The sequence below is a fragment of the Gavia stellata genome, chromosome 2 (assembly GCF_030936135.1).
Source record: "Gavia stellata isolate bGavSte3 chromosome 2, bGavSte3.hap2, whole genome shotgun sequence".
In the NCBI taxonomy this organism is placed as follows: Eukaryota; Metazoa; Chordata; class Aves; order Gaviiformes; family Gaviidae; genus Gavia; species Gavia stellata.
The window spans coordinates 24560027-24585976 of record NC_082595.1 but is presented as its reverse complement, the minus strand read 5'-3'; the positions used below and the strand labels follow the sequence as shown (position 1 = coordinate 24585976).

General features: G+C 43.5%; 1 protein-coding gene across 2 annotated transcripts in view; it reads right to left on the bottom strand.

Annotated features, from left to right (window-relative positions):
* Window positions 1-15924: 15924 nt before the first annotated feature.
* Window positions 15925-25950, bottom strand: part of SMYD3 (SET and MYND domain containing 3) — a 424863-nt gene continuing 414837 nt past the window's right edge. For both annotated transcript variants that reach the window (XM_059835327.1, XM_059835329.1), the window contains 2 exons: window positions 22898-23006; window positions 15925-16148 (listed from right to left, as the gene is read on the bottom strand). In XM_059835327.1, coding sequence (XP_059691310.1) covers window positions 16047-16148; window positions 22898-23006 — 211 coding nt within the window. In that variant the 3' untranslated portion in view covers window positions 15925-16046. The remainder of the gene's footprint in view (window positions 16149-22897; window positions 23007-25950) is intronic.

Below are 25950 nucleotides of genomic sequence, written 5' to 3'. Positions count from 1 at the left end.
ACAAGCGTCTTTTCTCCTACCATGCATGCCTTGTATTTGCCTCAAAATGATTTCTTATCAATTCATTCAGATCTAAGCAATCAGAAGTATTATTTCACAGAAAGGCGAGGAAGCAAACCAATATCCAGGCTTCCCTTTCTTAGCTCTTTACTGGGCCTGTTCTCATCTCACTTGTGCGGGTGTAACTGAGGCACAATTGCTTTAAGGGTCAGGAGAGTTACAGCAGAATAAAGCCAGTTGCGAGGAAAAGGAAAATGAATCCACCTGCTGTTTCTTTGGGTATTTACTGTGCTGCTAGTTATATAGTTCAAGAATATGCTCCTCTTACCTATTTGTTACCTCCTCATTTTGCTAAGGGCTATCACTAAACATCTGCTGTCTTCAATCCAGTCTTGGAAGACTCCCACTGCCATACAAAGTAACTTCTGAGACTTTCAGCTACGTAAATTAATAACTGGTAAAGAGCAATGGCATGATCCTCTGACACGAAGCAAGCTAAGTGAGAGCTGTAGATAATGCACAGAAAAGGCTGAAAAGTACACACTGGTATTTTTTTCTTTCATCTCTGAACATGGCAATTATAGAGGCAGAAAGCTGAGAGTGATGCTAGGAATAATGCACATCAAGTCTCAAGCTTGCTCACAGGATAGACTCAGTCCCTCTTGAAGTGTTTTGGTTTTTTCATTTATCTCAATAATATGGTTTGTCTTCAAATAGCAACTATTATCTGTGTAGACTCTTCTACAAACATCGCCTTTTACAAATGTTTGTGATTTTGTTCCACCTTTTTTTCTGAGCTAAAAATAATCGTTAAAATAAAGTGTTGTATATACATACAGACAAAGGTATATGTACACAGCCTGAGAGAGACAGTCCCCCCACATTATTGTGGGGAGGTGCCATAGCTGTTCAGAAACAGCCACAACATCGCTCCCCTTCCTCCTCCAAGGAGTACCTATAAAACGTTTCTCCTAGCACGCACCAAGATGAAGCTGACATGACACATTGTAAGGCAAATTTATGCTTGAAACACTTTTGAAGGCTTCTTTTAAAGCTCCTTTCTTCCCCATGTTCTTCAGCCTACAAAGCCAAGTTGCTGCAGTTCCCATGTAAAGCCCGTCATTGAAACATTAAAGCCTGTAAAAGTAATCCAAATGAACTACTCTATATTTCAGGGTGTCATGAATTTAAGGCAAGATATTTTACAATCATGGCTGTTAAATGCAACAACTTCTGCATATGCATGAGGTATACAGCATAGTTACATGAATTGAAAACCTGGACTTTTAGCTTCCCATGAGATAAAACTTTCTGTCTAGTCCTTACAGTTTTAAAATTGTAACTTGAAGCTTCTGCATTGCAGAAGCAAATACTATTCTCATCAACCAGGGGTTGAGCGACCCTCTGAGGCCAGTTCTTATGGGAGGATGGCTGCACAGCATCAGGGATGCACCAGCTCACTGCAGATCAAAGCATTCGTATCACTAAGTACTGATAGGAGTGGATGATGACCATACAGAGGCGCTGTTTCTCAAATCCACTGATGGGTGACATACCTTGCTTAATCCTGATGTCCTCACGGTCTTTGTTTTGTTACTCCATAGGCTTTTGTGTTGGTGACACACAGCAGTTTTTGGAGACACAAGGCTGGCCATTGCTAGCTTTCACAAGATCTGAAACAGGTTTCCAAATAACTATGGCAAACAAAACTGTGAATGATTTGTCAGTGCAAAGTTAATAATCTCTATCTCTTGCATTTATTGTGCGCTCATCCCAGGGTTATCTGAGCTTCCATACCTGCTTTTGGAAATAATAAACCATTTTATTATTGTCTTTATCTTTTCTTCTTTCTCCTTCTCAAGCAAGCTTTCAAAAAAAAAAAAAAAAAGAAAAGAAAAATCAGTTTCCCTTGAAAATTTAGCACCCTTATCCTAACCCCATTGAAGTCAATATGGATTTTGCCACCAGCTTCACTGACAGCAGACTCGTGCTCACTTGTGCAACGTTTTGAAGCTCACAAAGGGCGTGATGATTCTGCAAAGAATGGTGGGGCTGAAAGTGAAATAGTAACATTCATCTAGAATATTTAAAACCACCTTCAAAACCCTCCTGGACAGGAAATAAAACACAACCATCTTACTTTGAGTGGTCCTACTTAAAAGTATTGAGCAAACTTTATAATAATGGTAATAAAATGGTGCTTGAGGCAGTTTCAGCTATATTACGTATTCTCTATATGCTATAGATATGGATGTATTCACCCTCTATATTGTATATGTATGTGTGTGAGTATTTACATATAGCACACATACATATATGTTTTATGTATGCATAGAGGCTAACTTTTCTAAGTTTTACTTCTTTCCCTCCCATAGCTGAAACTGCTGGTTACTAACATCCACATCATATTCTATGTATGAAGGATATAATTTATTTGTAAACTCAGGATGTTCTTGTTTTATAGAGTTGCTTGTATTTTATAATTTATTTACACATCATGGTTGGAAATGCTTATCTAAGTGCTATGCATTGAAGTGTATGTTTGCTAAATCCGTTTCACTCTGTCCGTGGCTATGTTCTTTCTCATTATAACAGTGGTATAAAATAGGGCTAAGGAGGAGACAAACTGATGGATATAGAACTTATGCTGGTTCCACCAGTGGGTAATTCCAGAAGAGGATGTATCAGTGCTAGATATATATATTTTGTCAACTAAATTTTATGGGAAAAAAAAAAGAAAAAGAAAGAACAGCATGAGGATAAGTTCAAAATGTGGAAAGTCACAGCCATTCCCAAGTTGGTCAACAAATGCATTGAGCCTTTTGCCATTAAAATTGTAAAGTTTATTGTTTGCTGGCTAAAAAATATCCCTTTTGTGGTATCTGAGGTGTGAAACATTGTCAAAAATATGATGTCTCGAAAAAAAAATCAAACTATAGTGGCATTAAATGTTTACTTTTATCTTACCAATATATCTGCCTCCCCCTCCTGACTATTTCACTTTGGATGAGAGCATTTATGAAATGACAGAGAAGAAGGAGCTTTTGACCCACAAGAGGATGTGCTATTCTAAGAGTGGAGTGAGCAAGATCAAACCTGAAAATAAAACAAACGGTTTCTACCAAGCAAGTATTGCTGAGAAGGAAATTCACCAGAAAATAATAATAAGGAACTGCAGGGTTTAATAGCAATGACGGGAGGAGGAACTTCTTTACTTTGAGGGTTGTAGAGCAGTGGAACAAGCTGCCCAGAGAGGCTGTGGCATCTCCTTCTCTAGAGATATTCAAAACTCGCCTGGACGCATTCCTGTGCAATCTGCTCTAGGTGAACCTGCTCTGGCAGGGGGGTCGGAGTAGATGATCTCCAAACGTCCCTTCCAACCCCCATCATTCTGTGATTCTGTGTTTCTGTGTGATGGAAACATTACAACCAAGCATAACACCATTAACTTCTCCCCTGCTGCTGTCCAGAAACAGAAAGAACACACAGTCACGGGGCCTGAATTGGTGAGGCTTTTACATAAGCTGGTTATGAATACATGCTCTCCGTATTAGCAGGGATTGCTCCGTCTGCATCTGTGAGCACAGGAAAAAAATCTGAGACCAAACAAATGATAAAAATATGTTCATAAGTATAATTTTTTTGTCATCTTTAGCAATTGCATCAGATTTCAGCCACCATGAAGGTAAGAATAATGAAAAGAGTTTGTGTCCATTACTCAAGACATGCTTCTCCCTCAGAGAGGCGATGGTGGCAGGTTCAGCTGACCCCTGAACTTCTGCTAAGGTGTGTGCAGTATCTGCTTGCCTTTTGCTCACATTTCTGGTGTGTCCTGTTGATAATTGAGAGAGCACCTCACTTGCAGGGCAAGATGTGAATTAGCTCTCTGGGCAAATCTCAAATGCTCATTGACACTCGGGTAAGCCCTGATAAGGACACTGTGCTCTTCCCATTGGAAGAAAACAACAAGTCTTATTTCTTGTGGGGAAGATAAAAAAGGAAATGATTTAAAATGTCCTTGAAGACTCATCATATGCTGGCAGATGACTCCCTCATATGCCCTACTTTAGGAGGGACATGTTAGTGTGATAGGCATCTAAATATTTGGTTGAAAGTTTGGCGAGCATTTAAAATAGTCCTTTCTTCTATCTTGTTATTATACCAGCTCGGTGGCAGAGCTAGCAGTCACAGTGGCAGGGGATGCAGTCATCTATGGTGATCAGCTCTTCTAAACGAAAAATATCAAGGTGGCTACAGAAGCAAAGGTTGATACATAATGAGACAGTGTGGCAGAGGGGAGGAGGGAGTTTCTCCTCCTTTCTCCTCTCCCAGCAGCAAACCCTATGACTCCAGTACAACCTTAGCTGTTGCCCCTGGGCCAGTGAATCTGCATGCTGGTGCCTCTCTACAGTAGCTGTAAATGAAGATAAACGGTCATTTCTTTCGTCTGTGGGCTGTTCAGAATAGGTCTGATTTGCTCTAAAGAGCTAAAAGGCTTATTGCCTGTTTTTGAGGTAATTTATCTTCATTGCTGTTATCATGCAGCCACATCAGCATTAAAGAGCCCAAAGTGTCTTACAGTGACAAAAACAGATAAAAGTGGATTAGCGCAGGTCCTAGACTTTGTCTAAGGCAAAATTGATGGTGAGGAGCTCTATATGAGCTGAAAACAAAATCAATTCACTCTTGGTCAGTTCTGAAGCCTTACAGATCTCCATGCTACACACCTCCGGTTTGGGGCAAGACTACCAGGAAAGGTTTTGGGCATGGAGTGAGAGCAGGGGTTCACACTTGGCAAAAGGCTGGTGTCCTTATGAGGCCTGCTTGAAATTTTTGGCACCTCTTGTAAACTAATGCCCCAGACATGACCAAGTCTTACCTTGTCTTTGATGCCACTAACTTGCCAGGCTACAAATCAAGAGAGGGTTTAGCATGAAAGCCTGACAGGCCCCATCTCCTTATGGGGTCCTGAACAAGCTCCCCAGCTACTGGAAAACCAGGAGAAGGAGAAGCAGTTGCTAAAGCTGGTTCCTCTCCCATGCCTGCCTGCAAAGCACTGGGGCTCCTGGGACCTCACCCTCATTTTGGTTGGCAGCACAAGCTGCCTGGAAGCCACTGAGGGACGGAGGGGAGGGAATAAAATTCAGCTCACAGTCTCTCAGATGAACACAAAATTAATGTTTAGTTCCTCTAGAAAAAGGCCATCTGTGAGTGGATTTTCTGTTTTATGACATCCGTTAGTATTCTTGACAGTTGCCAATCTGGCAGTTTTGGAGGCTGACATCTGCTATTTAACCTCTGAGCAACACTATGCTGGCTGTGACCACACGAATGCTCTACATTGCTCAAAGACCACTTTCATAATCTCCAAAAGCGAGTAGGTAGCTTGGAGGTCCTATCCACTCTCCCTTCAAGAACAACCCTGGCAAATGCTGGCCTGGGAAAAGCTATAAGATGACCAAAAGTGGTCCATTCCCAATGGACGCTTGTCTAGGGAAGAGACCTGCATTCATTTTCATATATGTTTACATGCGTCTCTTCTGTGGACACTTACCGCACAGGTTTGGCACCCATGCTTTGCGTCAGATTGCGGGTTTCATGCCAACCAACTGTCAGCTAAATGTATGCAGCTGTGTGCCTTTGGCACACATATGTATTTCCATTTCTATCTATCTCCTCCAGACCCACATGCAGCTGGAAGCGTGGGTGCGGTGTGCGGGACTCGGAGCTTGCTGCAGAGAGGAAGTCTCACACCTCCAGTGATGGAGGACCTTTCTCACTTGTTTTAGAAGGAGCAGGGGCTCTCCTTGTCCCTGTCTCATCCCTGCTCAGCTTCGTTCTCTGAATGACTAGAAACCAGGGAGATGGGGAAGAAAACTGACATTTTCCTATATTTAGTTTGTGAAAAGATGAACTGCTTATTGTAGTTACAATAAAGCGGGGTGGGGGAGCACACAAGCCAGCCTGCTCGCTGGGCTGTGCTCTGCAGATTCCTCCACACCGGTGCCATTGGAAGCTCTGTGCCACTCAGCACGGCCTCTTGCAAACTGCAACTCTTGCAAATTCTTGTAAAAAGCAAGAGTGCCCAGTGGCACTGAAGGAGTAGCAGTGCTTTTACCCACCTTGTCTTTCAGTGCCCGTCCATGCACAGTGGCCCAGCTCACTCCTGTCTCTGTGCTTTAGCTGGATGCCCAGGGACACAGCTATGAAGAGAGTCATGGCAGCTGTGGGAAGATTCACAGTCCTGTTTTTATTAAATATCAAGCTGCCTGCTCCTAAACCATAATTGATGGAAACCTCACAATATCCAGCAAGTGGCACCACGGGGATCCAAGCAAGACACTGTAAACATCATTTTCTCCTAATTGCCAAGGACAATGGAAGACATCACAATTATGCGAATAATGAGAAAGCCAGTGTGGCTCCTGGTCCTGCGGCTGGTGACTCCTCCTGCCCTGGGGGCTGGGGTAGCTGGCTTTCACGCCTGCCTTGAGTTTCCAGAGGCTCAACAAACATTTCTGAAGGTTATATGTAAAGCCATTAAGATGCTGTGAAATCCACAAAAAAGCTTCTGGACAGCCTCTAAGCGTTGCAGACTTTACATCCATTGGGCTCTATTCTTTCTGCAGGCAAGGTCAAAACAATGGGAGCACCAAGTCTAGTCTGCTTGACAATTAGCATTGCAGTGGCATGAAGTGGTCTGCAGAGTGGGTCAATCACAGGAACAAACACTAAGTGCATACTAAATAAAACCTAGCCTAGCAAGAGGGCTTCACACCTGAAGCCTTTGATGGAGATGCAGTTACTGTGAGACTACCCAGGCACTGAAATGCTTCCACAATGAAAAAATTGTTCTGGGACTGATTTCTCCACCCAGTAACATCACCTAGGCACTGGTGACTCATTCAGTGAAATGTTTATTTATTGCCCTGCTGAATAGTTCCTGGCTTGCGGTTATGTCCTGTTAACAGTTTGCTTTCCAATTTTTTCCATACGTTTGCAATATACACTGGTCCAAGAGGCAGGTTTCCCAGGTCTCTGTGGCAGGTTAATGTAGACATCAAAGTCAAAGCTTGTGAGCCTCCCTAGGAGGTCATTGCAAAGCTATGCTTAGTTTCTTCTTAAGGTGCTTTTAAGGCCAATATCTGAGCTGACCATTTTCACTGCTGTACACCACACTAGGTGTGGCACTAGGGCCGTGATGCTGCTGGCACACAGCCCCCACAGCTGCAGAAAGGGAGGACCAAGTCCAGGTCCATGGAGGCGGGTGGACATTCATAGACTTGTTAGCAATTTAAAAACAGAGTGATACCAGGTGAGTTGAAGAGAGGATGAATGTGATGGTGCCTTGCTTGCCCCTACAAAGGTGCAGGACACGCAGTGGTACCACCCAGCTGGAGGCCTGTGGCAGAGACACCATCTCATTTTGGGATTCATTTCATTTTCACACTGGAAGCAGAAAACCCACCAGGGCTAGGGGAAAAAACCCCAAATAACCCAAACGCCTATAATCTAATATAGCTGTCAAAGCTAGCTGTGAAGATTTGGGATGTTTTTTCCCTTCCTCAAACAGGAACTTTGAGTAAAATTGACCCTCATGCTAAGCCATTTTGACCTCTTCATAAGCTAGCACCGTAAAGCGTGGAGGCTGTTATACTGCCTTATCTTGCTGGGATTGTAAACCTTTGAGCTTTGAATTCCCCCTGTGGCCCTAGAAATTCTTCCCTGGCAAGACAGAGTAGGTCTGTCTTTTTTTTCGAGCACACTCTGAGGTAACTTACAGTTAAACCCAAAATAATCAAAGTGTTTCAGATGGGAAAGCTGCAAACCCATTTCTCTAAGAAATCATACACCTGACCACATCCTAGACACTTCGCGTGGCTGCAAGGTCTCTCCGGCTGGCCAGTAGCCGACCACTCGCCAGCCCACTTGCCGTTGGCCACTTCACGCCGTGAGTTTTTGCTGTGAGAAAATTCATACGGTGCCTGAGGTGTATGGCAGGGCTGGGTGAAGGCTGGCGCAGGGGTACTTGTGCCAAGCCTGGGCTTCTCTGCCTGGGACCATCTGCTGGCTTGAGGCAATTCAGGGTTTCCACCGTTCTCATCTGGCAGCCTGCATAAGATTTTTCATGGGAGTTGCAGATGGTAGAGGGACTTCAAGCCTAATGACAGCAAGGTTCGCTTTCCTCAGGCGCCGTTTGCAAATCCCCCCTCTGTGGGCATCCACAGGCTCCAGGCTGCAAAGCCCTGCTCCACAAGCAGCAGTGACAGCTGAGCCTGGCTCACCGCAACGTCCATTGCAGGGCTTTAGGGAAGGCAAACGGTGCCAGATCTGGCCTGGCTCAGCCGGCACCAGGCAGTGATGGGCACAAAAAAGCTGCCGTGGTCCAAAACCAGCGTAGTAGTTGAAGACTTGTCCTGCTTAACTGTTGTTCTATGACACTCGCCAAGAGTGGAGCAGCAAGCTAAACATTTCCGTGCCACTTCAGAAATTATTATTTTGGGGGTTTTTTAATAGAGCTTTTTCCTCTCTGTTGTGTCTCTCCTCCCCCCTGTCAACAGAAGCTGGACACTTGACATCTTTCAACAAGGGTAAAACCTCAACAGCTTCAAGGGCAATGGCCCCTGATGAGAGGCTGTGTCACTGGCAGAGCAGGACACGAAGAGGGCGGTGAGGAAGGCACCGGTTTCCCTGCGGTGCAGAGCGGGGAAGCGGGAAGTGGCCTGCAGCTCATGAAATGCTTATTGTGGCATGAGGTGGAGGGCCTCAAGAAGTGCCCCAAGGCACCTTTGTCCTGTGCTGTGAAAAATGCAGTATGGTCTAGAGTTGGCTTTGGCACATTGCTGCATTCTCCACACGTAAAGGAAAGGTGTTTGCTGAAGGCATCACATCAGGCAGGAGGAACAAAATCCCTGCCCTTGCCTCCCTCAGCTCCTCATTTGGCTCTGGTCTGAACTGCAATACCTGCCAGCTAAATGATTGTCTGACAGGGCTCAGTCAAGGGGAAAGAGGCCCAGGTTAAAGCCTGTCTGGGTCATGGGCTGGATTTGGGTGAGTCTGTGCCACTACAGAGCTCTAAACATACATCGTTTCTGCAGCTCTGCAAATGCCAACCAGGGGCTCGCCAGCAAGCTGGCCTTTTTCCAGCTCACAAGCAGGACAAGCTCCTCACTCAACAGCACCCAATAACCATCATTTCTTGTGACTTAGCAGCACATTTCAAAGGAGTGTTCCACAGCAGAGATGTTAGTCTCTTGATGAGATTTCCACCACCTTGGAAGGACACATTTTGCCAAGACTTTAGATTTGAAGGGTAAAACGAGCAGCTTTGGGGCTTGGGTGTATCACAGTCACATTACATGGATTGCACAAAGAACTTTGGGGCTCTGATGAAATGAACTTGGACAATGCCCATCTAAAGGATTTTTATCCATCTCCCCTCTACCAGCCATAAAGCAAGGAGTCATTCTTGCCCAGTGGCTGGCAGGCTACCCCATCCCAGACCTGGGATCAGTATTCCTCAGGTCTTTCTGGTTTTCAGAGGCCTTCCATTGGCAGTTTAATGCATCTTTGCCAATTCCCTTGTTTTCATGTTGGGTTGCAGTTTGACTTGAGTAAACTATAAACAAAAAAACCCCCTACAGTAATATACACAGACCTATTTGCAGAAAATACAAAATCAGATTTTTGTCTATTTTTCACAAATTATGTAGCAGTCCCCACAGAAAACATTTGGTAAGGGAAAAAAAAAATTCTTTCTATACCCTCATTACATTGACCTTTTAAAATACCGTTATTTACTGGTGTCTTCAGCCACAGATGTTCAGAAATTAACATTTCCAACTTGTGATAGAGAATTGCCCTCATCCAGCATTCCTGTTAGCATGATGGGGACATCATTCCCCAGTAATGGCATTTTGATCATGGTCCTATACAGGGTATAAGCTGGGTACAAGACATTCATGACATTAAAGAGAATGGAAAACAGACGCTGCCAGTACCTCACTGAGGAATTTCTCCCCAGAGCTTGATGTGACTTTGAAAAGGAGACTGAAGTACAACACAGGTCCTTGCATCCAAATGGGTGAAATGGGATTTCCCAGGAGAAGCAGAAGCAAACCCCCAGCAGTCAGTGACTGTTCCCTTTCACGCAGTCCCCATCATCTCTACTACTCCAGTTCCCAGACCTCTGGCTGTCCCTCAGCTGTGTGGCTACCGCTATAGGTACGGAGGACAGTTCCTCTCTGCAGCGGTGTGATGCTGCGACTCTCTCCCAAGACCACAACAGCTTTTTCATCCCTCACTGTGGGATCCTGCGGTGTGTTGCTGCTAGTGGGAGGGATGGCATCTCCGTGACTTCACAACACATCACTTGGGTGTCCCCAGCTCAGCAAGGGACAGCACAAGGAGGATCAGGCCAGACCTCTCTTCTACCTGTTCCATCATGGGATGCTCAGCACCACACCTGGCACCTACCACAACAGGAAGGCAACACTAAAAAGGCTTCATTAAGAGGAGCTTCATTAAAAGTAAACAGGCAAGTACAGCACAGAGCAGAGCACAGAGCCTGGGGGAGGGGAGGAGTGGAGCTCTGCTAATTTTCTCATCAGACGCCCTTCTCTTTTACCGTCTCCTGGCTCCTGCTCTGGAAGTCAAGTGGAATTGTCAAGAGGAATCACCTGTGATTTAAAGTGCAGCTTTCCTCTGAGAGGTATGTAAAATTGCCACCTTCCTATTTGGAGCCTCTGGGGACTGGGAATCAGAGCTGCTGAATTGGAGGGGCGGGAGAAGAAAACATTGCTCTTTCCTCCAGTCTCGTCAGCTCCAGTAGACCAGCCCTTAGCTGAAACAGAGGCAGAGGAGCGGACTCCATAGCTCCAGGTAAGAAGACCAGCAAGTGCTGCCTGCCTGAGCCCAGGAGATGGAGGGGAACTTTAAGCAAAGAAGAGGCTGCGTGATTATCCCCTTCCTCTTGTCATGGGTCAGTTGGAAGCAGAGATTGTGCTCCATCCTCATTAAGGCATCTTTGGAGTTAAAAAGGACTCAGGCAGGATGCATCAGCCCTGCCTGCTTGCTGTGAGCCCCATCAGAATTCGGTTAACAAGGAGCTGGAGCGTCTGAGACTACTGAAAACCTTGTGTGTATGTGCCTTTCTGTGCAAGCCTGTCTCTATAGCTATATAGAGATCTATTTAAAAGAAGGTTAATTGGTCCCCTGGGAACTATAAATAACTTGTTAGGTTCCTCTGTGTGAGCAGTGACTGTATGAAACCTAATTACTAAGCCCGAGTTATTCTTTTTTTTTGGGGGGGAAGGAATCTCTAAGGTCCTTATTAAAACCTACAAAAAGTCTAAAGAATGATGGAATTAGAATTGATTTGTCCATGTTGATCACAAGTGCAGAGCAAATAAAAATGTTGAACTTTCCCCATGAAATACTAATGGGGGTCATAAAGCCACAGCTTATACATCGCTTTTGGGGGGGGATAAACAGAAACCACCGAGCTGAATGGCAGGAATAGCAGACTGCGAACTTTCAGGTAAGGTGCACTCTTTATGCTTAGGGCAGGAAAAACACACACTTAGATGTTGTTGTGGGGAGCATTTTACAAAACAGCCATCTCAAATGTATTTTCAGGCTGATTAACTTTGCAAAATCAGAGATAGAAAAGAAAAGGACTTTTGTATAGGAAAATGTATATTGATAGGAAAGAGAAAATAGCCATTTAAAAAGAAGGAAAAAAAAAAAAAAAGAGAAGCTCTAATGTGGCTTTGGTCTGAAATGCCCAAAAACATTTGCTTGGGATTTTTTGACTGTGCTTTAGAGTTTGCTGAAGTACTGTGGGTGGAGACCAAAGCTTTCTCTACGCAGAGGAGGTACAGCTTAGGCAGGGGCAGCTCACAGCACTCTGTCTGTGTGTGGTAATAGTTTTGGAGGAACTCTCAGGCAATGCTGTAATCACAAGAAAATATGATGATGCCATTCCATCCTGTGCATCCCACAATGACAAAGCCCAACTATGGATGTCAGTCTGACCCTGGATGATTTGCCCAAGGTCAGACACAGTTTCTGGTGCAGCGGAGAAGCCAAGCCAGAAGTCTACATCCATAACTGTAAGACTTTCCTTCTTCTCCTTGTCTTATGGGAGATTTAATTCTGAATCAGGGAAGAAAAAAAAAAAAAAATCCTTGTAATTGGCACAACCTCTGTGAAAACCAGAACTCTGTTCATTAAGAGTCTTGCAGTGGCCAGGGACTATTTGGAATATGCTGTGCTGGGAAATAGCCACTGTATTTCATAAATATGCTGTGTTAAAAAATAAAAAGTCTAAGAAAAGCTAGCTTAAAAAACCTAGCCATCAGAGAACAGGGTTACAGTTAGAAGCAGAGAGAGGGCTGAGTAGGAGGAGAGCTTTGCTGGCATAAACCCATGCATGACTCTGCTAACATGTTGATAGACTCAAGGAGGTTACAGGTCTAAAAACTGGTTCACTGCCTTTTCTTAAGAGTGTCTTTACTTCCTGCTACCTCTGCTGTGCACTGCAAGTTCTGTTTGCCAAGGGCCCAGAGAATTTTTACTTCCAACATCAGGTCAGCACACCTTGAGGGTATGGATACAGAAATTACACCATGCTTAAAGAAACAGCACAGTTTAGGGAATGAATTTTTATTTTATTTTTCTTTAAGACAGATGTTTTGTTCAACTGCTATTAATTATTCTCAGCAAAACTATATAATCTCCCATTTTTTTTCCTGTGTGTTGGTACTGCTTTTCTTCCAAACGCATACAACAATGCAATGCTGGCTCTAAGTCCAATCTACCATTGTTGCCCCTGGACTAATTTAAGGGATAATGACAAAACAAAAGTAACTCAAAATGTATTTCTAAACTTTGTGGTGTACCCAAATTACCATTACTTTCCAAAATGTACTGGAAAAGTCTCTGACCTGCTGGAAGCAAGCAGCGAGCCTGCCAGCATTACAGATAATGTTGCAGTCTGCCTCTCTCTGACTTCAGCATCTTTATCTTAGCAAGCTGATACCACCTGAAAAATTTAACAGATATTATTACCGAAGGCCGAAACACAATGTCTGTGCAAAGACAACTTCAGCTACTTTGAGTCCGAGCTGAAAAAATAAGATTGCCTGATTTGAAATGAGTGCTTATCTAATGTTCCTTTCTCGCTGGCACGCTTGCTTGCTGCTGCACTTTCAAATGATGCATTTAGCTAAATCTCTCCGCAGCCACCGGCCAGCCTTCTTTGCAGAAAATAGGCTGGAGTGGGAACACTGGGAGGCAAAAATCTGCCCGCAACAACCTCCCCTGCAGCATCAGCAGCCCTGCTGGTGGGTTAGTACTTGTGAAACTCCAAGGGAAACCTCTCAGTAAATGACTGAAACCAACCAGAAAACTTGACTCTTTCCTTGACCAAGCTGAAAGAAATGCAAGTTTTGCATCAACAGTAATGAATATAAAGCATGAATTACGCCCCCGTACTAAGCAATCTCCGCAGCCCAGCCCATTGAAGAAGTCCAGGCAGGGCAGGCGACAACAGGCGGTGCCCTCAGGACACTGATCTGGAAACCTGAGCCACAGACCAACGTGGGGCCAATTTGGTTTCTTGCATTGCTCAGTGAGCTGTGGATCAATTTCCTACAGCCCTATGCACATGGCAGCACACTTGCTGTTGCGATGCTCTGCAGCCAACATAGCACATTCTTTCTCTCTTTCCCAACAGACGGTCGTTGTACTGTTTTGGTTGTACGTTTTCCCTAAGTATCTGCTATAGACCACTGCTGGAGAGAAAATATCAGTGTATGTAGATCCTTCAGCTTGATGTAAACTGGCCTTTCTCATCTGACATCAAGTAACTCTGTCCCTCCCCTAGTGCCCACCTTTCCCTGCTATTGTGCTTGGAGAATTGAGGTGTCCGTGTACCACAAGCCCCAGAAAACAGTGCTGCAGTTCATACATACAGATGTGTCTGCAGCCATGAGATCTGGCGGACCGTCTCCCAGAATATGCTGCATAAACTAATTCACTGTCTTACCTTTCATTCTGAAGTTCCTTCCATTCACAAATCTTAGTATTCGATACGTAATCATGAAATAACACAAGCAGCATCTTTATGCAAAAGCACATAATTTCTAATATGCATGTGCCCCTTTAACACCAGAAAATAGCTCTTGAAGACTGAGTACCCCTCACATTTTCTGATTGTCCATCAGTGATGCCATTACTTTGTCAGAAATCCCAATAAATGCAAAGGTCTGACCTTTTCCCCCAGATTATTTTCTTTTCATAATAGCAAGAAGACCCAACCAAGGATTGAAATTTTGCGAGGATTATTACATTTCTTGGGTGGCTGATATGACTTGGCCTCTGGCATCAAGCCATGCTACATACTCCAGAAATGCACTGCATTTCATAGGTTATTGCTTGCGTATTACCGCTGGGCAAGTGAATGCTCCATACGCTGGAACAAATTCAAACGCCTTGAAAGGAGATATCTTCCTCAGCGTTGGCATTCATGTGCTGTGGCTGTAAATTACGCCCAGAGTGTTAATTTTCCTTTTAAATGTGTTCTCATCTTGTAATAATTAACGGTGTCAAGTTACTGGTGTGAAAAAAGCCTGACTTTACAACACCGATGGATTAATGAAATAACAGTCATGGCTGGAGTAGCAGCAATAAATTGTTAGAGAGGAGTGACACACCTGAAGTGATACTTTCAAAGGCCTTAAATTATATTTAGGTTTCAATGTTCCTCATAAATATTTGGCTTTCGTTAACATTTGTTTCTGTGTTAAAAATGAAAGTCAGCAGCTCTGGCCATAACAACTGCCTCGCTGATGAGCATGGGGAAATGAAGCGCATGTGCTTTCCAAGACATCCTTCTCTCCTCCAGGGATGACCTCCTAGTTCAGTGGTCACCTGTAGGTCTCAGAGCTTCACCACAGAGTCGTGTCCTAGCACACCCCTGTCCTTGGTGGGAGGGAGGTGTGGAAAGAGGGAAAGGAATATAGTTGGCCTGACAGAAACATGAAAGTGAATTTGCTTAGAAATACCATTAACCGGTGTGTTGGACTGCTCACATGCAAAAGCCCCGCTCTCCACCCCATTGCCTGCCCTGACTAGTGAAGAGCTGACCATACCTGCCTGCAGTGACCAGGGTCAGTGTTTCTCTGGTTGGGAAGAAACTCCTAGTTGATGCTTAACTACAGGATCAAACCACTATGGCATCTCCTGCTGCTCCATACTCTGGAGTGTACTAAATACTATTTTGGGAAGTGAAATCCAAACCCCACAGGCTCAGAAAGGTCTAGAAACCACATCGCCGAGCTCATAGGTCCAAATCTCTCCCTTTTTAAAACTGGTATGAAGTAAGAAACTCTTGAAGCAGTCAAAATGGGGAGAAAAGAGAGTAAGCAGTTTCCACACAGATACACTTTTGATTAAAGTTTTTGTTCAATCCATTTTAATATTCAATATTATAACATATGAAATGCAAGAAGAATAGCCCTGCAGATATATTTGGAGGGAGGAAAATCTCATTTAGAACATTGGGAAACTTTTATTTGATTTCAAAGAGTACTGAATCAGGCTTTTGGAAACCACACCTAAGGGCAAGGCAAAGGGAAAAATACATTATAATGTGTCTGACACTAGATCCTCAATTGCTCCATAAACTGGTATAATAAATTGACTGCTGATATGAATGGAATTTTATTACTCTGCAACAGATTAAGACTCTGTATGCATTTCCCAGTACTTCTTATCAATTAAATTAGGTGTTGTAAATTGATAATTACGTATTGTCAATTAGATTGTTTTGTAGGAAAAAAAATCCTTCTGAAAATTGCATATATTCCTCCAAAAATTAACACAATTCAGATCATACAGAAAAACTAATACTAAGCATTATTGTAAAGCAAGTAGGACCTTATGAAAAGACACCAAAATCATTGAGAAGCTTCCCAATGCAATAAAAAGCATTTGATTTCCTTTCTCCTTGAATATTTTGTTTTCCAGACTGGGTGTTTTCTTCACTGTGTTCTCATGATGGCCTCACACTGTTCCTTTATCTCCATCAAGGCTTGCATCAGACTGTGATCTGTCCCATGGGTCACCTTCATAATATTATAGGCCTTGAGGAGAGAACAGAAAGGGTCATGTTAGTCGTTGTGCAGACCATATGAAGGGGTTGGTCGCTGCAGTGGGGCAGGGATGTAAATACTGGTCCTCAAGTGGTTGGCAGCTGGGGGCTTGAATGCATGGTATACTAGAAATAGGAGTGAAATATCCCAAAGCATTTAATGATTTGTCCTTGACCTTATTCTTAGGTGTTAAAGCCCACTAATATGTTGCACAGATGGATGTTTGGAATAGTAGAGGAAGATACTTTTGCACTGACTGAGGCATGAAGGCCATTTTAAGATTGGTCAACTACAGCACCTGAGGTTCTGATATATTATTTGGAAGACGACTGTGACATTCAGTATGTTAGTGGCCTCAAAGTCCTGTAAATAGAAACAATGTTTAAACAATGGAATAAAGGGCCTTAACTTTATCAGGAGAAACTACGCATAGCATCAAACAAATGCGTACATTAATAGTTTCACTCTAAGGCATGCAGGGGAATGGGCCTTTGCTGCTTTTGCCACGGATTATTTTCCCTGTGCGTTGGTCATCTTCTATTGCTAGGCCAATTTACGCTTGCTGATACTGCCTGTAGTATTGCTGATTCCCTGCCACAGATATGTCTGAAATGCTCTTTGCCCAGCTCATGTTTAGATCATCACTGTCCATATGACATGCCTGCTTCTTCCTTCTATTAAGTTCCTCCTGCAAGGAAAAAAGTACCAGATGGAAATGGATTCAGCACTTCTGAAGAAAGAACAAGGGAGCTAGAAGTGTACTGGTAGAAGAAAAGACATCAGAGATTTTTTTCCCTCATCCCACACGGAGGAATTGTCAAAAACTAAATGCAGCCTGTGTTTCAATGGGTTCCTGGTCCAGTCAGCTGACAAAATTCAGCTAAATCAGCTTTGCATTGCAGAAAAAGGATCTTTTTGGAAAAAAATGTTGAGGAAGTGGCTTCATTTAAATCAGAAAAATAAAAATAAATATATTTTTTGGTGGAATGAATGAAAGCCTATTTCCAAATTCTAGAGACTGGCAAGCATATGGAAATTCTAGCGCAGTTTATTTTTGCTTCAAATTAGCTAATTCTTAAAAGAAGAGGGAGGCAGCAAAAGACTGAAAGAACAAATTGAAATAGCAGTCAAAACAAATCAGAATGTGCAAGGAGCTCTAAAAAGAGTCAAATATGTTCTGAGCTACCACGATGCCCTACTACTAAATGATAAAATACTCAGTTGAACAGAAGAATGGAAATGCTTTCATCACCTTCAGAAATGCCTAAGAAATGTGAAATAAAATCAGAAATCCTCAAATTTTGCATATTTCTGTTTTAGCAGAAATAGAAAGCTGGTCCTGTTTTTGCAAAATGTTTGCAAGTAAGTCATAACTATACTCCCTGAAAAGACTACCTAAATTGTTCTTAGTGTTCTGCTTGTCCTAATTTAACATATTGGGGAAATGTAAAGAATAGACCATAGAAGTATTTCAACATAGTGGAGTGTGACGTATTAAGCTGTACAAAAGCTTTTTTTTTTTTAAATAAATAACTGAAAAAGTAGTGTAAAATGCAAGAATAAGAGCCAGTCCTTCCTTGGCAGAGACAGTGGGATGGAGAAAGATGAACGCTTGCATAGTGTAAGAATCCCTGGATAGTGTAGAGCAGGATAGTTGCAGGTGGGATCCCGTGCATGTTGCAGTGCAGCAACACATAGCTGTGCCCAGGCTAACTAGGAAGGGACAGGATCACCCTACAGTGAAGTGGCCAGGCGAATTGGCCATGGATGCAGACACACTTGGTGCACAGTGTTCGCATGCCCTGGCCAAGAAAACTGTTGGATTTATTGTGAATGACCTGTGCTAAGAGCTGTGCATTTGGATACATCTGAGTCGCAGTCCCGGAGCAGCTGACCTTGATCTTCAGCCCACCTACAGGACAGAGGTCAGGCTGGTAGTGATGGACTGGACACCCTGATGCACAGCCAGAGATGTTCATACAGATATGCCTCTGTTAAAAGGAAAAAATCCTTAATATCAAACCTAATCTTGAGATAATGCTACCATTGCTGACTTCTCTCTCACCTTCAACATCTCCTTTCCATTTCCTTTCTTTCCTCAGTATGGCAGAGAAATGCACCCAGTCTGTATCCTTTTGTTTCCTCAGGGAGAAAATCATTCTCATGCAATGTACTGTCTCACATGCTGCAGTACGAGTCAGAACCAGCTGCACTGAAGTCAGAATAGCAATGATTTCTGTAATCCCCAAATTAAACTGTCATTAAGTTATGTAGATGTTTTTGCAAAGGTCAGTGCAAAACTGGGGATAATTTCCCCTCCAAAGCAAGGAATTGTTTCACTGGGCAGAAGCAGGAACATGCAGGCTCTCTGAACAGTCCCCTGCTCTCCTAAATCACACAGCTAACCAGCAGAGTCAGGGCTGAGCTGAGTCTTGTGGTCTGCGTGGTCCTCCTCTCAGCTAAAAGAGCAAATCTAATTATGAAAAACTATAGTAATCGCAAGACAGCAACACAGGCCACAGTGTCATCAACCACATACTGCCTCCCTGAAGAATATAAAACCCATTAGATTAGTGGTATGGCTGTTGTTCCATGAATGCAAATGAAATGCAGCGCAGTCATTTGTGCCTGATTTGCATGGGGATGGGATGGGATGCCCATCACCACAGCTGTGTGGAACTGTGAGCAGATGCAGGACAGCACTGCTCCATCACAGGGAAAGCAGAAAGCAAATGGCTACACGCCAGAATGGCATGAAGTGAAGGCTAGAATTTCAGAGGGAGTGTCTGTGTTTTTCCATCGCTCTTCATTGAAGGGGACACTTACTAAAGCAGGCACAGGAAAACCACAAACTATCACCGTTACTATCAACCACACTGGTAAACAATTCAGAGTTGAAGCGAACACCTACAGAAAGGGGATTTCTTCAGTGTTGCTGTGAAACCTGGGAGGGATTTTACCCCAGTTCCTTCGCTTTTTGCCTCCACATCAGGGATTACAGTAACAAGGGAAATGATATTGTACGTATTGCAGGCCTTCATGAGACAACACAGCCATGCCCATCAGGTCATGGGAGGACAAAGGTGCTCCTGCGACCGTGCCAGCCAAGTGCAGGGTCTGCAGGGGAAACTGGCTGGTCAGTGTCGTACATGTGTGCATCCTCCTGCCTGCCTGCCCCCATCCCCACCAGCCATTGCTCAGCAGCTGGGCACCACTGCCCTGCTCAGGAAAGTGCATGGGTACAGGCAGCCACCACCACCGCCACCGCAGCCCAGAGTATGGAGCAGCAGCCAAGAATATGCGCTGCAGCACTCATCGGCTCGCTTCGAGGAGATGACGCTCAGAAATGAAGTCATCTCCTTGAATCCAAGCCTTCCCCTCTGCACCCTGCCTGTCCTCCCAAACCAAGTCCGGCTCTGCTCAGGTTATGGGCGACAAAACAGGTGAGCTTACGGTACTGTGAAGGTAACAAATGACACCTAACAAATATTTATGCTAATGAGTGCACCTCAGGACAAATCTATACACTTGCTAGGGGATCCTGTGAGCTCCAGAGATGCAGACCTGTCCTGAGCTCCTGTAGGAGTGCTGCTTCCTGGTCGAGAAGCTTTTCTCTTCTCACGACAGCTTGTTGCAACTTTTGTTATTGCCGCTTTTTACAGTCATTCCAGGCTCTTTAAATTAGGTTTGTCAGCCTGGGGTCCAGCTCTAGTCTTTTGCTGACAAAGGTTTTCGTGATCTATAATTCCTTTTGTCCTTCCACCATTACATCTTTCATATATATATGTGTATATAAATTTAAAAATAATATGTTGGTTGTACAATAAACCAAGGGCTACCGTCAGGTTTTATTCCAGAAGTGGAGTATTGCCTCTCTAAAACACTTCTATTTCCAAAACCTGGCAAATTAGATTCTGCAGGGCCTAATATACTTTTAGGGGTGATTTCATTTTAATGGGTAACATAACGCCCTCCAAATTATTTAAGCCTTCTTTGGGGGTGCAGGGCAGCGAGCTAAACCCAAAGGACACTAAGAGTAAGGTGGTTATGATAGTGATTCATTTTCGGGTGGCACAGAGATCAGCAGTAAGGGCTGGGCTGCAGAACTGTGTATGAAGATCTACTGGTCTTAACAGACTGCACATCTGATGCAGAGAGGCTGTCAATCCCCAGCAGCTCTGAGGCTGTGCCTGATTAAACAGGATTTATATGAGTGAGGTGAATTTCACTCAGATCTCAATTCCTCTGCACCTTCCACATCCTTCTCCTTAATGCCACACTGAAATTAGTCTGACGAGGGCTCCAACAGGGTGCTAGTCACTGTCAGAGTGTATTAAGAAGAGTAATGAAGCAGAGAAGGTAATCAAGTTTCTGCTCTGAGCATGTGGCATGCTCTGTTGACACATCTAATCACAAAGGGCCAAACTGTGTTCTCACATAACTCTAGGACATTATCTGAGTTATATTAGGAATCACATCCTTTACTTGCAACAAACTGGGAATTATATCTTGCTCTAATTTTTTCCAGTGTAGATAGTAATGAAGGGAATCAGTTTAAGGTCTCATTCAAAGAAGCGTTGTGTCCTATGCTTACAAGTTGCATGGAGAAACAGGATGACAAGAAGCTTTTTCTCCTCTCAGCTGTGCTCCCACAGAGTGGGAGTTCAGTCTTTCCCTGTCTCACATACGTGGGTGAAAAGGGGGGGGCTGAACAGGGAATAGGCAAAACCACAACAGGATTAGTTTGTAAATGGTTCTGCATCTCAGCTGTAAAGCTCTTACTGTGTCCTTGTGGACCTCTAATGGCTTGGAGACCACAGTCAGAGATGCACTGAGGTATGGCATAGAATGGTGAGTAGCTCCTTATTGTCCCTTTTCAGGGAAACAAGAGATCACAGCTTGAAAAAAGGTTTCTGTGTTAGGCATTGCTCAATATTCAAAGGATAATACATTAGCAATCTGGCTTGCAATGGGCAACTTCTTCACTAAAAACTTACAAAACCCCATCACAACTTCCACCTTCACTGATGAGCAGCATTCAGTTGTCTCTAGGGGAATTCACTCCAGTTTAATTTAATGCAGTATCATATTAGAAAAGCAATTAGAAGAATGCCTGTTGATGTATTGCGGCAGTATCAATGAAAATAGAAGCTCCTCTGACTGAGGTCTCACTCCACCTGCTAAAAAGGAAAGTCTGAATGTTTGGAAATGGTAAATATTATGGGGGAAATAACAGAGCAGATTACCTGGTACATGACCGACATATGACTTCTGAATAATGCATGGAAAATAGAATTGATTACTCTTCCATCTGCTTTTTAATTATCAGAATTGGCCATAACTAAAGTTAAATGTATATCAAGTGAAGATTTAAGTTACCAAGACTTAGTAAGATTGGCATTGTATTAAATACTAATTTAATATTTCAATATGTGGAAATGATCAGTTGTTCAGCTTGCATAATTCAACAGATGTTAAAACCAAATAGATATCGTGGTTGAAAAAAGTAAGTACAAAATTCTAAGTTATCCAGAGAGTCATGACTGATATTAACTTCATAGGGGAGCCAGGCAGGAATAAAAACCACTTGTCCCCCCACCCCCAGTGCAGACACCCATCCCCTTCTATTCCAAGCAGCTGCCCTAACTCTTTGCCACCAGACTAGCTCTTCCTATAGTACAGACGTTAAACAAAGGGGACATACAGCCAACTTCTGCACTTCTTTCCAACACTGCTGCCAGCACTGGGGCCCGCTCCAGCCCAGCAGCAACAGGCAAGTAGCTGGGCCAAGTGGCTTTCTGTAGCACCCAGCAAAGGCAATGAGGAGGCTGTGTCAGGCACTGGAGGTGGGCTGAGAGATGAGAGGAGGAACTGCACAGAGCATGTACTGTCTGCAGGCCAAGCTGACCACAGGATAATCAATAATACAAGGGAATAAGCGTAAGACCTCTTTGAGGGGAACTGGAGGCAGTACATCTTCCAGCGGGAGAAAAACACCCTAGCAGCAATTGAGGGCTTGAGATGGAAAGCGAGTGAGAGCCTACGTCCTGAGGACATGTTGCACATGGAAGGGGATTATTCAATATATTTAAGATTATTCTAACAGCAATATAACAGCAGGACAAATAAGAGCCTGGGGTAGGAAGAAATTAATATAAAAGTCAGCTTGGGTACAAGAGGGATGGCTTAAAGCTGAAATGTAACTAGCAAAGCACCAGCTAGAAAACCAGATCAAAGAAGAGAAAGATGATGAACAATATAGAAATAGGAGGGATCAAGAAGATGCCTGTTGATTTGAGTGTGGCTCACAATAAAATACAAGCATTAAAGGCAAGGTTCTCCAATCTGAAATCACAGATCCCTGACATGGAATAAGGAGGATAGAAACTGCAGCTCTGCTCCTGTTCTTGTACTTTCAGTGCTCCCAGATTCACTTTGCTATGGTAAAAAGGAGAGTATGAGGCACTGAGGTATTTTTATCTCTTCGGATCTAACAGTAATTTTTCATCCAGGCACCTCTGAGCTATTGAACTGTAATTAGCAGTGACTGGTACTGGAGGAAGTCAGTGCCTGAAACACTGAGCAACAGTGACCCATCACCACCACACACAGCTGCAGCCTGGGGAAACACCACTGAAGGAAAAAGTGGTGAGGAGTATCCAAAGGCATGAGGTACGGTCAGAGCAGGTTCGGGGGAAGTGAGGGAGGGGGACAGAGAAGGAACAGTTCACAATACTGGCCTGTTTCAAGGTCTCCAGTGCTTGAGGAAACATATCTTGACTGTACTGCAGTTTGCCCACTCGCATCAGCTGGACAGCCCTCAGTGGATGGAAACCAGGATAATACAGTCTGCAGAGAAAAAGGAGGAAAATGTGTCACTGTCAGCTCTCACCTTCACAGTCACTGCCTCTGCGGAGAGCTATTAGGGTGGGACTGCAAAGTCATTGTGAATGTTAATAAGGTACTCAGAGAAAATTAGCTGCACTACTGAGAAGCATGAAACACTAAGGGGAATTAGCAAATTATTACTCTCCATCTCAGAGGAATGTCTTTAATGTTATCCTGTTAGAAAGTGACGAGAGTGGGATTGTTTAATTTGCTACTGTTGGATAATACAATAGCATTTTCTGTACTTAGTGTTGCAAACAGAGGTCGTTCACAATCCCAGGTCTCTGGAGAGGTATAATTTTAAGACGTAGCTTCAGCAGAGTATCCAGTCCTGGATCCTCCAGGGTGAAGGAGGACTGCAAGTGAAAGCAGGTATGTAACATCGAGGCCACCATTTCCAAGGGTTTGCTTGCTCCTCCCTGTTGCAGAAAGAACTGGTGCTGAACGTTCAAGGAAACATCTCAGACTTGGCTTGTGCATCTAGACAAGGTATCTGCTAGTGTGAGGATACACTCCCATTCTTACTCAATTAATTTCACAGAAGCAGAGGTTTTTCCATCAATCTCACAGAACTATGGTCTCTTTTTCTAGGAAGTAGATGGAGAGCAATGTCATCATTAATTCCTCTGAAAATGCTCTTGAAATGTCCATGCTTTCATGGTGACCACTCCACATTTCCAAAGCCCGCTGGGCCTTGGCTCACAACACCTGGATCCCACCTCAGCCCTGTATCCTGGATGTGGAGGGCATGGCATCTCAGAAGAGCAACCTGGGGGCTGCAGAAAGCCATGGATATGACTTGCCTGGAACTGGCCAGCAGGAAACACGAGGTGAAGGGACACACCTGGAAGTTAAGTCACCCGCAAAAGATCTTAGATCTTTTTTGACTAACTACATAAATGAAAGAATAAAAGCCTTAAGCACGACTCACTGAAGACAGATGTCCTATTTGATCAAACAGCATTCTATTTCCTCAAGTACACCAGTGGTGTGCTTGAGGAGTGTCTAAAAAAATACAAAATTTGTTACAACTGCAGGAAGAAGAGCCAATAATCTTCCCAAAATCTACTCTTTGAAGAATTTTTTTTTGTGTGTTTACACCAAACCTATGAGCATCGGACTGCAGGAGAATTACTAATGATTGATACCACTGCAGTTAGAAAGACACTTAAATCTGAATGGGTATGATGAAATCCATGCTAAGACATTAAACAATGTAGATTTGTACAATGCATAGGAATCTTCTGATAAGTCTGCATGCAAATGAATGAGTTTTCTTTCTCTATTATTTTTCACTAATGAAAATGCAAACACAGTTAAATACAGGTAATTGTTTAAATGGCAGTGTATCTGGCTGTCCTTACAGATCTCAAATGAAGATGTGTAAACATAATGGAAAATGTTTTCACACCCAAAACCCCCTTTTCTGCTGATCCCATTCAGTTTCAGTGAAGACATACGGAAACACATGGGAAGCATGCCTGGTGGGATCTCAGGAGCAACAGCTCTTGATCTGCCAAAGCCTCTCACGAAGCAGCAGAAACCAACTCCTCAATGAGAATAAGCCACCGAAATGCCAGGATACCTGGGGCAAGGATCATGGCCACAGGACAAGGAGCCAGGGAGGCAAAGACTTTTGCACGAGGTGATAACTCATCTTTGCAGTCCCCACTAGACTGTCTCTGCTGTATCCTGACAGCTATGATTCTTTTCCCACTGCTCCTTCATGGCCTCTTCACATCTCCTTCATTCCACACCTTTACCTTTCATCCGTAAAACAATCTTCTTTAATGTCTCTCCTTTTCCTTTCCATCCTGAATAACCAGCCCTATCCGAAATACCAACACAAACAGGGAACTTGGGTCCTGCCTCGCCTGCAGCCACTACAGGGATGGCAGCTCACGTAGACAAATCCAGGCTATGCTTTAGTTCAGCAACATGGTGCCTGCTAAACTTCATGTGGGTCCATCAGAATTCAGAATCTGCCCCTCCATGCAAACAGGTTTCTTTCTATAGATCATACATTCACCTGCAGTCAATAAAGATTTAGGATTGTGGTATAGGCAACACCAGAGAAAACAGGCGGCAATTTAGCAATGTCAGATACTCAGCCCAGACTACCAGCCATAAACTAAAGCAAGTGAAAATTTAAGATGAGGACACAGAAGGAGTAAGCGTGAAACAAAGAGCCCTGTGCTCATAAATATTTACAAAGCTGTTTTACTGAGCTGATTTATGCTCTGATCTTATGCATGTACATAGTTACATTTTGCAACCCTTAAAATTGACATTTGAAGCAACTGTTTATTATCATATTCTGGAATAAATCTATTAAACTATTGGAACACCTTTTGTGGAAGCACATCCGTTGAGTGAGTTTACTAGAGAAATCCAGGCAGCTTGCAGCTCTTCTGGGAGACATGTAAGTCGGAAAAATGCTGCTGGCTTCTTCCAGGCATCCCTAGGATTCAGTATTACGAAAAACTGGCATGGTAGAAAGAACTAAGAAGCAGTGTCAGGTACATGTGAGCCAATTTATTATCCCCAAGCATTGCTCTGAACAAAACAAAGTGGATAAATTTAAGAATAAGGAAGACATTTACCAGCCAAGGAACTGGTACCTAAAGACTGTCAACAAGAGACTAAGACAACTATAGAGAAATGCTGTAAAACACGTTACAGCTTGGGAAGAGCAGGGTTTCAATCTGAAAAGGATTTTATGAGATTTACCATGGCCTGGGGGACAGGAAAGGGAACAGTAACATACTGAAAGCTGAAATAAAGATAGTTCTGTGGAGTGATGTTTCCTCGCCCTTGGCACTGGTCAATGCCAAGTAGTCCACTTGCAAAGAGAGATTAAACAGAATACAACAACTAACAAGTAAGGCTGTGCTGTAAATAAGAG